The 15,142-nt window shown below is 38.3% G+C and overlaps 1 protein-coding gene across 14 annotated transcripts in view; it reads left to right on the top strand.

The window, feature by feature from the left end:
• Nucleotides 1–15,142, top strand: part of LOC143027103 (transmembrane protein 245) — an 83,618-nt gene that overhangs the window by 33,613 nt on the left and 34,863 nt on the right. For 9 of the 14 annotated variants that reach the window (XR_012966561.1, XR_012966562.1, XR_012966563.1 and 6 more), the window contains exons 13-20: nucleotides 826–964; nucleotides 2,188–2,223; nucleotides 5,039–5,113; nucleotides 7,916–8,100; nucleotides 8,430–8,530; nucleotides 9,777–9,907; nucleotides 10,173–10,347; nucleotides 11,532–11,711. Coding sequence is in view for 11 of the 14 variants with exons in the window: in XM_076188072.1 (XP_076044187.1) it covers nucleotides 826–964; nucleotides 2,188–2,223; nucleotides 5,039–5,113; nucleotides 7,916–8,100; nucleotides 8,430–8,530; nucleotides 9,777–9,907; nucleotides 10,173–10,347; nucleotides 11,532–11,711 (1,022 nt within the window). In the remaining 3 variants the exon portion in view is untranslated. The remainder of the gene's footprint in view (nucleotides 1–825; nucleotides 965–2,187; nucleotides 2,224–5,038; nucleotides 5,114–7,915; nucleotides 8,101–8,429; nucleotides 8,531–9,776; nucleotides 9,908–10,172; nucleotides 10,348–11,531; nucleotides 11,712–15,142) is intronic. The other 5 variants (XM_076188074.1, XM_076188078.1, XM_076188079.1 and 2 more) reach the window with 5 other exon arrangements.

Below are 15,142 nucleotides of genomic sequence, written 5' to 3' on the forward strand. Positions count from 1 at the left end.
CATTGAGAAAGAGGGGGATGTCTGTTGAGGAAAGCAAGGAGAAGGCAGAAGATAGGGGTGAATGGAGAAGGGTTGTATATAGATGATGCTGTGATGCATGAAAAGGAGTAGGTGGGGGATGGGGTGGGTGAGGAGTGGTTATATGTGAATGATATTTTGATGCAGCTCAAAGGGATTAATGAAGCAGCCTTGCTGTGGATGTGTTGTGTCTTGCTGCATTGCTTCTCACCCATGGCAATGAGCAAGATGCAGAGATGATCCTTCATCCAAGAGGAGCCAAGAAAAGGAGGGAGGGACGGGTGGTGAATGGGAGTGAAGTATGTGGGGATGAAATGGATGGGAGTGGAATTATATCTTTTGACTCTGGCTACCTCCCTTGTAAGGGGGAAAAAGCCCTTGGTGTATGTATGTATTATTTTTTTCTTTCTCCAGTTTACTTGTTTTTGTTAGGTGAAGTTTGTAGTTGTTGGAGTAGTTCTTTTTCTTGTTCTTTAATGGAATATGTGAAACGGTTAAGTAGGAAGGGGTGAGGAAGATGAATGTTATGGGAGTGAGAGAGGGGAGGATGTTGTGTTTCTATGCATTGTGTTATTTCTACAAGTAATGAAATATAAACTAAGGGAATAGATTGCTATTATAGTGTTGCAAATGATAATTTTTTCACAAACATAAACACAGGTTCCTTTATTCATAAATTGGAGCTAATATGAAAGGGAAACAAATGGGTGTGGGATGGATTGGGGGTTGGTGCATGCCTTTGCTGGCAACCTCTATTTTAAGGAAGAGAAACCCTTTCAGTCTATAGATAGACATTAATTATTTCAGGTTGTTGAGTTGTGGGATCGAGTCTACCAGGCATGGCTGACTGCTCATCCACAAACCCCAACCCCAGGTCCTATTGTCACTACAGAAGCAGTGGCATTGTCCTTTGATAACTTTGTAGAAGGACTCAAGAAGACACCAGGTAGGGTTTTCCTGTATCCTAAAAATATTTATTTACCATTTCCATACATGGTATTTGAAGGGGCCATTTTATGTTTGGAGAAAAACAAAATTACTTCCTACATTACTTAGTCCCAGTTCCTCTCAGTGATTTTAGCATTCATGAGTTCCTCTCATTCAGCTTTTTTCTAAGAATTTTCTCACTTCCAAGAAGTGCATCTTCCCAAAATTGAGTCTGCTTTGCCAGTATGACTTCTGTCTTGGCTCCAGTACTTCACCTTCTAACAGGAGTTCAAGTGTAATGGTCACTTTTTCCATTTGGCAAAGATATTTCAATAACCAAATGATATTTGGTTCCTTGGTTAGTACCATGTCCAGCCTCAGGATTGTTGTCATGTGAGTTGCTTATTTTGCCCATTGTGTCATCATATTATCAATTGCATTTTTAAGAGTGTAATTTCCAAGTAATCTTATTATAACTATGTATTTGGTTTATTCTAGATTACATAATACAATCAGTGATTGCTTGATGTAACATAACCACGATAAAAATGAAGTCCCATTCTTAGTTTAACCCTCATAGAAATTATTTGATCAGTGCACACATGGATTGATCAAGATATTTGAGAATGGAATACAAAGGCCACAGCATTTTTATGTACAAATGAACAGTATCAGATACTTTGGGTGTAAAGTCGTCTGTGAATGTTCACTTTGTAAAATTGGTGGCAAGAATGTATCACATATTTGGGATCGCTCCAACCTTTTATTTTCAGTTTGTGCTCATGGCACTTCCTCAATGTATATTGTAGTCATTCCTCAATCCATGTTTGCCCCTCAACAAAAGATTGTGAATAATTAGAGTAGGCTTTTTAATATGTTTGGTTCTTTATAATGATTTATTGTTTTTTCTACATTGTTTCCTCTGTTGAGTTAATGTACTTGATCATTCAGTCATAGGTATCAAGTGTGAGATATTTGCCTATTATATTATTAGTGTGTTTACTGACTTAAGAAGGCTATGGGAGTTAAAGACTGAGTGACATAAGGATGTGGTTCTGCAAATTACAGTTGAAATTTCCAAGGAGCAATCCATGAAGGAGCTTTTTTTTTTTCTAAAGTTATAAGAAACTGTTTTATTAGGGGTACTGTTGCTTTAAAACTTGTGCGAGCTAAGCTCTGTCCGTATTGGAGTGTGTGCACTAATTATGGTGGTTTTGCAATGTTTCCCCCCATATTCCCCAGTATCAGAGGGACCAGTGACAGAGGTTGCCAGGAAAGGTAAAGTTTCTGAAGATGTTTTGAAATTTTGTTTACTCTTTCTTTGCCTTCGTTCATAACAGAGATAAATCAGATATTGAAATATTTATGTCATCAAATGGGCAGTTGTAAAGGTAATTTCTAAGATCAGGAAGTTATTATTTTATTTGTTGCAGAATTTTTACCAAAAGGTTATGAGTTTGTATATTTTTTGTTCTTACTTTATAAGAGCTTTAGTTTCAGTTATAACATGGAACAGGGATGCACAGCCCATGGCCCACAAGTGGTTATATTAAAGTCACTGGTGTATTAATGTTACTTAAGCAGGGTATAAATTTGATATTTATGAAAATCTCCTCACTTAATATATTTGAAGTTATAGGCAGTTGATTTTGTATTATGAAAACTTGTCATTATTTTCCTGAGTTATACACCAGTAATTGCATGTGAATGATTTTCTTTTCTTGGTTAGCTGTTCATCCCTGTTTTTCTACCATGTCTTTCCACATGGAAGGGGTTACCAACCTAGATATAACTGCCAGGTTTGTTTAATCCTCAAAACCAAAAGAAAGGGAAAGAATGGGACTGTGTTCCTTTTCCCTTTGGCCTCCTAAACATTATTTTAATTTGAGTTGTAATGACAGTCAGGAAATAAGTGATACCCATAAGAGGAAAGGTAGTGCAGATTTGTCATGGAAGTTATATATATCTATCTGTGTATATAACAAGAGCTTTTTCCCCGTACAAAGGACACGTACCTATACCTACTATCCCCTCCCATTCCACTACCCTCCACCACCCTTTCCTCCCCCTCATCTTAGCTCTTCCTAAGAGGAGTTATATATGGAGCAAACAAATTAGCAGGGAAACTAGACACTTCTGTGAAATTGTAATATAATTCGAGGTTTTCATACTTGGAGAAAGGTTTCTATTTATGATTGATTTTGTTATAAATTTCAGATGATTCACATTGTTTGATTTAGGTTTCTCAAAGCACATTTAGTGAAAATTGAAATATTTGAATTAAACGGCACAAAATTTTATTGTGCATTGTTCCTCAAGGTAACCTTGAAGTGGGAGAGGCTCAGTGAAACTGGGATGATTTGGGAACTGCCACAACTAGAATAAAGTAGCATGATGTATTTCACTAACTCCTTCAATATGCTTCTATGAATTGTGCTTTGGCAATGTTAGAAGGTTTTATTTAGAAATGGCTAAGAATTTGATCAATTTTTGATAACAGTCCAGTCAGTCTTGAGTTCACTTGATTGCTGAATGGAATGATATGCCACTGAAATTATATCAATAAAAGATTGGCCTGAAAACTTATACCATCTGCCAAAAGTAGATGGACAACTCAGGAGACAGAACACAAAATCTTACTGCTTAAGAAATGCAGTACGCACTAGAGTACAATATTTTTCTGAGTGGCAAATGGGTCAGCCAAAGAATTGTTGCTGGATGCTTGGGATTGCAGGTCTTTTGATAGAGAAAACCAAGGCAGCGCATTGATTGGTCAATTCTTTGAACTGGTTTTTTGGTTTTAGGAGTGCTTGTTTTGTAATTCCCAAACTCCGAAAACCTCCAACTCTGTACTTCACCGGACACCCTGGGGTAACAGCCTAGCTGAGAAATCCCTCCCATGACCATCAAGAACCACATTGATATGACTGCATTGAGACTGTCACCCAGCATTGAAACCGAACCAACATAGAATAGGCATAGACACATGTCTGTCGAGCAAGGAAGGGAGAGGATGGGGGATGGAGGGAAGTTTGGAATGGTTGTGTGTGGATGATATTTTCATGCAGTCCAAAGGGATTTCTCTCTGTCTTCTCCATTTCCACGTGAGGAGACAGATGGGGGCCTGCTGTCTAAGTGAAGTGGCCTTGCTGTGGATGTGCTGTGTCTTGGTGCATTACTACAGACCTGGGCAGTGGGTAGGAGACAGGGACAATCCTTCATCCATGAGGAGCTAAGATGAGAGGGAAACAAGGGTGGTGGATGGGAGTGGGTATGTGCCTTTGACTTGACTACCTCCCTTATAAGGGAGAAGAAGCCCTTGGTATGTAGACAGAATATACAAAATGAAGGCCCTGTTTTCCTTATGGAGTTGGCCGAGTTATAGGACACACCCACATCAAAAACAAACAGAAGCCCTTTCAGCTACCTATCTCATGACATTGGAGATAAAAGATCACCATGCACCCTGGCCACACAGTGCAGCAAAGTATAGCTCTTGCCCAGCTTGACCTGACAGTTAAAATCTGTTTATACCAATCCCTTTGCTCCCCAGGATGTTTCCTCTGGAAGAGCAGGAGGAGGATAAAGGAGTTAATAGTCATGCAAGCACAATAGTCAAGTGACTTGGTGAAAAACTTGTTTATGTACCACAAATTAAACAAGGGTATTAAAATGATCACTTATCAAGGAACTTGCACTCCTCATAGTGGTTGTCGGACAAGAGCATTTACACGTTGTGGGTTCACGGAATGTAACAGATGGGTTTATGTATTGCATGGTAATTGCTTATATTGTTATCATTTGTGTGAATTAAAAATACGTAGGCATTTTTTGTTCCTTTGGCATGTTTTTATTTTAGCTTGCAAAGCACGTGGCACAACATAGAATCAAACTCTTCAATGTGAAATACTTTAGGTAATAACTGCAGTCTACATAGTCCAGAGTATTGTCAATCAATATGCTTTTTATAGAAGTTTGAGTCACTTTATTACATAATTTTCTTTTAGTATTGAATGCTGCTGACTGATTTAGCATCCATACTGGTGCTATATATCAGGATTACGTTACACTTGCATTATTTATATTTTTCCAGATTTCTTGGCATTGTCTTCAGTATTCAGGTCTATCGAGTTGTTAGATTGTGAGGAGGTGATTGAGTATGCGAGAGGTAATTTGGTATTGGGAAATGTAGCATGAGTTCGGTTGCAAACCATTGGCAGCTTGACAAATGTTATCAGTTTGCCTTGGCTCTCCTTTCTCATCTAAGTACACCTTTGTCTGTGAACCAGAACTTTTGGCAAAATCATATGTGACAATCGGAGCTGGACGCATTCCTGGGTGGGTTCCTGGCTGTACAGACTGGCATGACTTTGCTCATGACACTGAGGAATGCACCTAGGAATGCACTGAGGAACGCGCCCAGTTCTGGTAACTATGCAAGTATGTTGTATAATTTAGTTGAAGAATAGTTGGTGAGGAGCTATGTCTTTTTCTGTTACATATTAATATTATAACTTGCTTGTTTATTTTTATTTTATTTTATTTATTTATTTGTTTTTTATTTTTATGTATTTATTTATTGTACTTTATTTTATTTTTCTCTCTGTTTTATTTTCTTCTCCCAGAATTTTATTTTTGACGAGTTATTTTTCATTCCATTTTATTTTGACTGAATTTTATTCAGTTTGACCTAACTCAGTGTTGGGTTTTATTACTGTCAGTCCATAGTCTTCATTTATTTTTCACTATTATATAATGGAATTATGTAATAGATTACACAAAACATTTCAATTTAATCATCATATGCATCATACATCATAATTTAGTTCATCATATACAGTGCCCGTCACAGCATTATGCTGAGTGAGTGCACTGGCATAATGCTGGGACAAAAAACAATGGTCTATCGTACAGGGGGGTCTTTTTCTGTCATGACGTTATGCCGGGTACCAGCCGTTATCATGATGTCACTACCTCCCAACAAACACCACATACCAACTCAGTGCCTGTGTGGCTGCCGTCTCTCTCTCTCTCTCTCTCTCTCTCTCTCTCTCTCTCTCTCTCTCTCTCTCTCTCTCTGTCTCTCTGTCTCTCTCTCTCTCTCTCTCTCTCTCTCTCTCTCTCTCTCTCTCTCTCTCTCTCTCTCTCTCTCTCTCTCTCTCTCTCTCTCTCTCTCTCTCTCTCTCTCTCTCTCTCTCTCTCTCTCTCTCTCTCTCTCTCTCTCTCTCTCTCTCTCTCTCTCTCTCTCTCTCTCTCTCTCTCTCTCTCTCTCTCTCTCTCTCTCTCTCTCTCTCTCTCTCTCTCTCTCTCTCTCTCTCTCTCTCTCTTGCTCTCTCTCTCTTGCTCTCTCTTTCTCTGTCTCTGTCTCTCTGTCTCTGTATCTATGTCTCTTGTATCTTTCTCACTGTCTCTGTCTCTCTGTCTATGTTTCTCTGTTTCTTACTCTGTCATTCTCTCTCTCTCATTCTCTCTCTCTCTCTCTCTCTCTCTCTCTCTCTCTCTCTCTCTCTCTTTCTCATGTATAGAGTTCCCTTTCATCAGGTGGAAAAGGTGAACTAGAAATCCAAATAAAACTTTTAGTACGTCATTCTCTTTCCTGCCCATTGTCTTCTTTCCATGCTGTTATTTCATTCACTTGCTGCATTTATAGTTTTTGTGATTTACATCCAAACTAATGTCCTCAGTAATCTCTCCTCTAAACATGTTCAGTGACCAATGTCTGTTTTGTAGAAATATTGTGGCTCATATTCTGAACATTTTCTTTGTTGCATTGTGCGCTTGCTGTGCTTTGTTTTTATTGTTTGCAGTAAACTAATGGCTCAAGTTGTCCTATATCTTCAAATGTGTTCATTAACTAAAACTTTGAGGGATTTTAGCATCTTTGATTTCAAAAAATTTAATGCTATTTTATTTTATTATTGTTATTTATTTATTTATTTATTTGTTTATTTTTTAATAGTGACTAACATATTGCTCCCCATTCTGCCATCTGTTCATTTCATCAGACAATAGGTTGGAGAGAACTAAGGTCTACGAGTCAGGATGGGAGATGATGGGTGTGGCTTGCACAGTTAATTTATTTAGATGGAAGCTAAATCTCAGTGTCAGTTTGATTATACCTCATCCTGATTAGTTACATATTTTCTGTTTTGCAAGATTAACTTGTATCTTTTGTTTAATGCTCCTGTTTTGTCATGACCCATCCTATAGAATTTCATTTTCTCAGCTGTCTGGGATATGCAATTTAACTAAAAATTTGGATACTGATTATATATATATTATCATATTTGTATATTGAATAAATTTGATTTTCCCCCAGCTCCCAACATGATATATATCTTATTTTCTGATAATTTCTCAATGCTTATGAAAATATATAAGCTTTATGCTTTGTACATCTCAACCTTGTCAAGCACACGTGACACAGGTGTATGGTTTATTGACCATTATGTTGTATTTAGTCAATGATTTATTTGTTTTTAGTATAAGCTTGTGTAGGCCATTTTCTAGATATGTTGGCCTTGTTTTAGGACCATAAGAAGGATTTGTTAACAGACGCATAGTCTGGTAATCAGTTGTACATGGTATTTCAGGGGAATGCTGTTGCTTTACAGTATTCCTGGTGATCCTTATTATTTCTTAATATGTTATTTTTATTTTTATGTCTCCAAACATATGATCATTATTATTTAAGACTGCAAGTAGAAGTTACCTTTACCCTTCCAAACTGTTGCCAGAAATATGATTCAGTGATTGTGAATGATAAATGGGAGATGATAACTATTCAAAACATTTTAATGGGTTTCATCAAGGATGAACAAATTGTCTTCTCAACAACTTTTGCTTGCTTCCTAATCTATTGTGTGCTAAACAGCTTTTTGAATGTCACAGAATTTCAAGTTGTTATATTGAGTGATCACTGTAGGCAGTTTGCAAACTCTATACTAGTTAAGAACTAAATGTTTGCCAGGCCTATTCAACTTCTCCGTCTTGAGTGACCTCGTGAAGGAGAACCTGGGAACTGTGATGAGTGTGTTGGAATCGGTCTGGGCAATCCTGATGAGCAACCTTTCCCTTGCACTCTCTGCCATCACTGCTGCATCATCACTTCTGCTGGGTGGAGGGCTATCTCTTCTGAACTTCATTATCAATACGGTAAGTAAAAAAGTGTAACTAATGCACTAGTTACTAGTAGCTATAAGCAGTTCCTAGGGGCTTGTGGGTTCTTGTGGAAGAGAATTGAGTTAACAGATTGATATTCACTGTATGGTTTTGTAACTGATATCATTCCACATAGTTATGAAAAAAATGAAATAAAAGAAATAAGATAAAAATAAGATTTTGGCACTACTGGAGCTGCAATATATGGATATGTTTTTATAAAAAATGACAAAAGGGCTGATGTGAGGCTTAATGATTATGATGAAAATGTAGCAGCTGTTAATTAAATCTAACTTGCTTGTGTTTTTTTGTTTTCTCTCCAGGTTGTCTTCATGTCAGCACTGTTTTATGTTCTCAGCACCAGTAATTCTGCATATAAGCCTGTGGCCATCATTAGTAACCTTGCACCAGGACAAATGAGCAGGTACTGGTTATTTTTTGGTAAAATCTTGATAGATTTCAAGAAGTGATGTGAAAGTTTATTTATATTGAATTAATGTATGGATATACCTGTGGTTCTTTCTGCTTTCCCCTTTGTTAGGGGGTTGGCCAAGTCAAAGTATGCCTCAACTCCTCATAGGATTAGAAATACAGAAAGAAATATCCCAGTCCCCTCCCCCTTTTTCCCATATGGTCACCTTTTATAACATGCCAGTGGTATTCTCGTCCCCCCCTGTCTCAGGAGCATAAATCATTCTCTCTCTCTCTCTCTCTCTCTCTCTCTCTCTGTGTGTCTGTCTCTCTGACTGTGTTTATCTAATTTATTTATTTATTTTATTTACATGTGTAATGAGAAATAGACATTTTGGAATGAATGCTATGAGGAGATTATATGAAGGGGTGATTGTGCTGACATCACTGTATGGGGCAGAAACGTGGAACATAAGATAGGAAGAGTTTAAATGTGTTTGAGATGAAATGTCTGAGAAGTATGGTAGGGGTTACTAGGCTGGATAGAGTGAGAAATGGGGAGGTGAGGAGGAGAGCTGGGCTGGAAAGGGAGTTGGGAGATACGGTTGATGAAATAGTACTGGGATGGTTTGGACACATGAAAAGAATGAGTGAAGAAAGATTAGTAAAAGAGGAGTGGAAGGCAGAGGTGGATGGAGTAAACAAGAGGTGGTGACTGAGGATGAGATGGATGGATGGGGGTAAAAGGGCCATTGAGAAAGAGGGGGATGTCTGTTGAGGAAGGAAGGGAGATGACAGAAGACAGGGGTGAGTGGAGAATGGTCGTGTATGGATGATACTGTGATGCATAGAAGTGAGTGGTTGGGGGATGGGGGTTAGGAAGTGGTTACATGTGAATGATATTTCGATGCAGCCCAAAGGGATTTCTCCCCGTCTCCTTTTCTGCATGAGGGGATGGAAAGGGCTTGCCACTTAAATGAAGTGGATGTGCTGTGTCTTGCTGCACTGCTTCTGACCCATGGCATTGGGCAAGATGCAGGGATGACTTGTTATCCAGAAGGAGCCAAGAATAGAAGGAGGGAGGGAGTGGTGGTGAATGGGAGTGGTGGCTGGGTGTGAAATGGGTGGAAGTGGAATTACGAGTATACCTTTTGATTTTGGCTACCTCCCTTTTAAGGAGGAAAAAGCCATTGGTACATGTATGTATGTATTATTTTTAATTAGTATTTTTTACTTTAAACCTATATTTTATATTCTAGGCTGGGTATAGCAGTTGAAGAAGGTGTCAATGGTGTGTTCATGGCTTCCTTCAAGATGGCTGTATTTTACGGCATGTGGACTTGGCTGCTACACTCCCTCTTTGCTACAAATATAGTCTATATCCCTTCAGGTATTGTGACTAGATTTTGTGTAGTAGATTTAAAAACATTCATTGTGGTGTTCATGTTTTTCCTAAAAATCTTTGTTTTTCATTGGTAGATTTAATGAATATTATAGCATTTAATGAATATTATATATATATATATATATATATATATATATATATATATATATATATATATATATATATATATATATATAATTTTTTTATTGTTATTATTATTATCATCATTATTATTATTATTATTATTATTATTTTTTTTTTTTCTTTGTAGCCCTTGCTGCCATGTTTGGGGCTGTACCTTTGTTGGGGACCTACTGGGCAGCCTTACCTGGTTTCATAGAGTTGTGTTGGGGCCAAGGTTCTCTTTCTCAAGCTGCTCTTCTCATTGTGTGCCAACTGCTGCCCATGTCATGTGTTGACACTGCCATATATGCTGACATTAAAGGGTTTGTATATGTCTCGTTCAATTTTGCTTAACAGATAAACCACACATGCATCCAAAGCTCCTTTCACTCTTGTCCATCTATCTCATTTTCAGACTTCCTTTTGTGTTGACACCACCCAATACTGCTTTCCACATTCTTATTTGTTGGTCTTTCCTTATTAACTCAAGTTCAAACAACCTCTGCATTATCTAGCCAATCATACCCGTTTGTTGCCGCATCTTCACATTTTTTGCTCCATCCATTGATCCTCCATTTGATCATCCGTCTTATCATATTTCTCAAACACCTTACCTCAGAAACATTCAGATTCTTCCATTCTACTTCCCTTGTATTCCATATAGTACTGTGAATAGTCACTATATACAACCTCTTTGCATGTATCCCCCAAATATAAATCTCTCATCACACTATTCATTTTATCCAAATGTTTACTTGAGTTACTTTACAATTCATCTCCACATTCACTCCATTCACCACAACTTACAGCCCCACATACCTAAAACCGTTTCCTCAACCCTTCCATCCTTCTCACTCACATTCAGTCTGTCGTCATTAGGAGAGCTAATAACCAGTGACCACTAGAAACGGTACCACACTAATACAGAAGAGACAGAGCCCAATGTTTCATCTTGTATTCCAGTCATGAAAACTTTTAACAAGTTATTACATAACTCATGAAGTGGCCTTGTTGTGGATGTGCTGTCTTGTGACACTGCTTCTGACGCAAGGCAGTGGGGAAGATGCAGGGATGACCCGTCATCCAGGAGGTGGCAAAATAAGAGGGTGGAGAGGAGTGTAGTGTGATAGGGATGGAATGGGTGGGAGTGGTTTTTATGTCTGTTTTTTGGCTACCTCCCTTATAATGGGGAAAAAAGCCTTTGATACATGTATGTATGTATTACATAACTCTCCTCTCCTCTCATGTACCCTGCTAACTTAGTCACCAATTGCTTCAGTTACATATCATATGTTATATATGTTATTTGTAAGTAGAATCCCTTGTACATACATATACCAAAGGCTTTTTTCCCCAGGTAGCCACCCTCTTCCCTCCCTTTTATCTTGGCACCCCCACCTTGTAAGGGGGAAAAAACCTTTTGGTGTATGTATGTAGAATCCCAGATAATAGTATAGATTTGATATTGTAGAATGAGAAACTGTGAAGATGGTCTTTCTTATTTCAGTGGAGGTCATCCGTATCTTACTGGTTTAGCCATTGCTGGAGGAATCTTTTGTTGGGGAGTGGAAGGGGCTATTCTTGGTCCTGTGTTGCTGTGTATTCTTCTGGTGGCAACCAACATGTATTCAGCTCTCATCCAGGATTCTCCAACAGAACTTGGACGGAGGTTTAACAAACTCAAAAGGTAAGATAGTTGTGAGGTGGTTTTCATTAGTAAGAGTGTTGAGTTAGAGTTACGTGTGTTGAGCTGTTGTAGAACTAGCTGACTTGTCTGTGATGATTGACACTCGAGGATTAATCTGGTATGAATGTTGTGTCATGGAGTGTGATGGGCTGTTTGAGCTATTGCATGTCACCATGTTTCTTTGAAGATAGATAATCTCTTATTTTCTGTAAAATATACCTTTGTTTTGAAGCAGTTTGATTAGTTTTAGGCTTTTTGGTATTGGGTGATGGGGAAATCACCCCACAGCTGAATAAAGTTTTCAGAGATCAGGCAAAATGTATCATCATATTGAAGGAATGAATTAAGGATCCACTTTTTTGTTGCATGCATATAATCATATCAGATAATTGTCAGGTGTTCTTACAGTACACCCTTTCATTTGTTCTTCATGCATGGGAATGTGTATTTGTGTATATAATTGTATTCACTTTGAGTGAAACGAGTTCTTTGGGCACCTTTCTGCACTTACATCCTTTAATTTGCACAAATTTACTTTGTCTGGACTTGTTTAACTCTGTATTTTGAGTTTCAGCATATATACACACGACCATATTACACAAATAGAATTTATTCACAAATTTTGGGGTTTTCTTATGCTGTGATCCTCCCAAAAGTTTTGGTTTATCTTTTTCTTATGATTTTGATCATGTGAAGAAAAAGGTACCTTGATATGTGTCGATAAAGGAAACTATAGTCAATGAATATAGATTTTTCTTAATTTTTACTCGTTCAATGGTCATGCATGTTGTGTAGGTATGTGTAATTATCCTTGCAAAAGAATAGGAATGGGTTTGTTTCATTTTGGTTGGATACGTTTATGTGATTCAAGTTTATGATGTTGAATGTATCTTATAACTCCTCCTTGAAGTTAGAATTCTCTCATCTATATATCAGAAGTTGTATGTATTGCAGATTCATCATGAAATTATATTGTATTTAGAAATGCAATTTGTAAAGGATTTATACATGTATGTGCATACATATGAAGCACTACATGTAGAAAGGGAGTCATGTGAAACTCTTAGCTAGAATCAGTTTATTGGATATAACACTATTTTCATCCTTCTGTCTAATTGTAGTGGATGTGTGTTCTCTTGCTCCTGTTGACGCTGTGCACCATGATTTTGTCAGAAAACAGTTTAAAATGCTGGCACTGAATGAAAGACTATCACATAATTACACTTGTTATAAGCTTCATTAAAAAAATAAACAAGATAGCTTGAAAAATAACTGAGTTACACATGTATAAAGGGTGCCAAACTTTGACGCCATTTTCTGACACATATTTGTGGTGTGTGTTTGTATTTGTGGTGCATGACTGTATTTATGCGCAGCGGTTCATATATACACATATGCATTTGAGCTTTCATCCTTTTCCTCATTAGGTTGGCATAATGCATGCTTTCTTCTATTCCTCAAATACTCTCCTACTCTCATCAAAGTCTTTACATGCACTTAGTCACATTTTCTAATTACTTTACCTCCTCTTTGACAATCTCCACCCCTACCCCACATAAGTTTGAATTTCACATTTACCAAGTGATTAGATTAAAATCTAATGATATTGCATACATTCACTCATTACATGAAAAAAATTGCCATATGCAAGTATACCTGATTTTGATGGTTAATTGTATAAATGTATAAAGGTTTAATTAATTGTGGTCACATATAGCAGGAAATGAAGGAGTGGAGGTAGAGGTAAATTGTAGGTTGAGAGAAGCAAGTAAATGTCTTTGGGGATCAAAAAGTCATAAGGAATAGGGATCTGGGAATGGATGCCAAGAGAAGATCATAATGAAGGGATGATACTGCTGATGATACTATATGGGGTGAAGACTTAGTTTGAGTTTAAGAGACAGGCTTATAAGAAATACAAGTCTTCTGGTGATGATACAGAGGGATTTAAAAAGGTCATAAAAAAAAAGAAAGCAACAATACATACATACATACATACATATACCAAGGCTTTTTCCCCCTTTCAAGGGAGGTAGCCAAAAAGGGAAAGGCATAAAAACACTCCCACCCATTTCATCCCTAAATACACTCCACACCCCTCCCACCCTCCCTCTCATCTGAGCACCTCCTGGATGTTTTTATGAGAGTAGTAGAGCTTGTGTCAGGATTAGAAATGGAGAGAGTGAGTGGTTTGAAGTAAAGGTGGGACTTCGTCAAGGATGCGTTATGTCGCCCTGGCTGTTCAACTTATACATGGATGGGGTGGTGCGAGAGGTGAATGCTAGGGTAGTGGGTCAGGCATTGGAGATGGTTAAAGAAAATGGAGAAAAGTGGGAGGTGAGCCAGCTGTTGTTTGCGGACGACACTGCGCTTGTGGCAGGGTCGGAGGAGGGATTGAGGAAGCTGGTGGCAGAGTTTGGGAGAGTATGTGATAGAAGAAAGCTAAAGATAAATGTGGGTAAAAGTAAGGTGATGAGATGTACAAGGGGTGAAAGTGGCAGTAGACTGGAAGTGAACATTAAGGGAGAGCGACTGGAGGAAGTGGATAGTTTTAGATACTTGGGTGCAAGTGTAGCAGGAAAAGGTGGAGTGAAGGTGGAGGTAGAATGTAGATTGAGAGAAGCGAGTAAATGCCTTGGTGGATTAAAGAGTGTAATGAGAAATAGACATTTGGGAATGGATGCGAAGAGGAGACTGTATGAAGGAGTGATTGTGCCAACAGCACTGTATGGGGCAGAAACGTGGAACATAAGAGAAGAAGAGAGAAGGAGTTTGAATGTGTTTGAGATGAGGTGTCTGAGAAGTATGGTGGGGGTTACTAGGCTGGATAGAGTGAGAAATGAGGAGGTGAGGAGGAGAACAGTGGTGAAAAAGGAGCTGGGAGGTAGGGTTGATGAAAGAATATTAGGATGGTTTGGACACATGGAAAGAATGAGTGAAGAAAGACTAGTAAAAGAGGTATGGAAGGCAGATGTGGAGGGAGTGAACATGAGGGGACGTCCTAGGATGAGGTGGATGGATGGGGTGAAGGGGGCTTTGGGGAAGAGGGGAATGTCTGTTGAGTAAGGAAGGGAGAGGACGGAAGACAGAGGTGAGTGGAGAATGGTTGTATATGGATGATGTGATTGCATGAGGAGGAATGGGCAGGGGGTGGGGGGTGAGGTAGTATGTGTGAGTAGATATGTGAGACAGATATGTGAGAAAGCTATAGGAAAGGGGAAGGATGTTTTTTGGGCTTTTATGGATCTGGAAAAGGCTTATGATAGGGTAGACAGAAAGGCACTGTGGGAGGTTATGCAGATTGATGGGATAGGAGGAAAGCTTTTGGGAGCTGTCAAGAAAGCAACAATACAAAATGAATATTGCTGATAAAACCAAAGAGAGAATCCCAAAGAAGTCTGTAGTTACATTAGAGATAAAAAGGTCATTAG

The sequence above is a fragment of the Oratosquilla oratoria genome, chromosome 7 (genome assembly GCF_046742065.1).
Source record: "Oratosquilla oratoria isolate Oo_2021 chromosome 7, ASM4674206v1, whole genome shotgun sequence".
NCBI lineage: Eukaryota > Metazoa > Arthropoda > Malacostraca > Stomatopoda > Squillidae > Oratosquilla > Oratosquilla oratoria.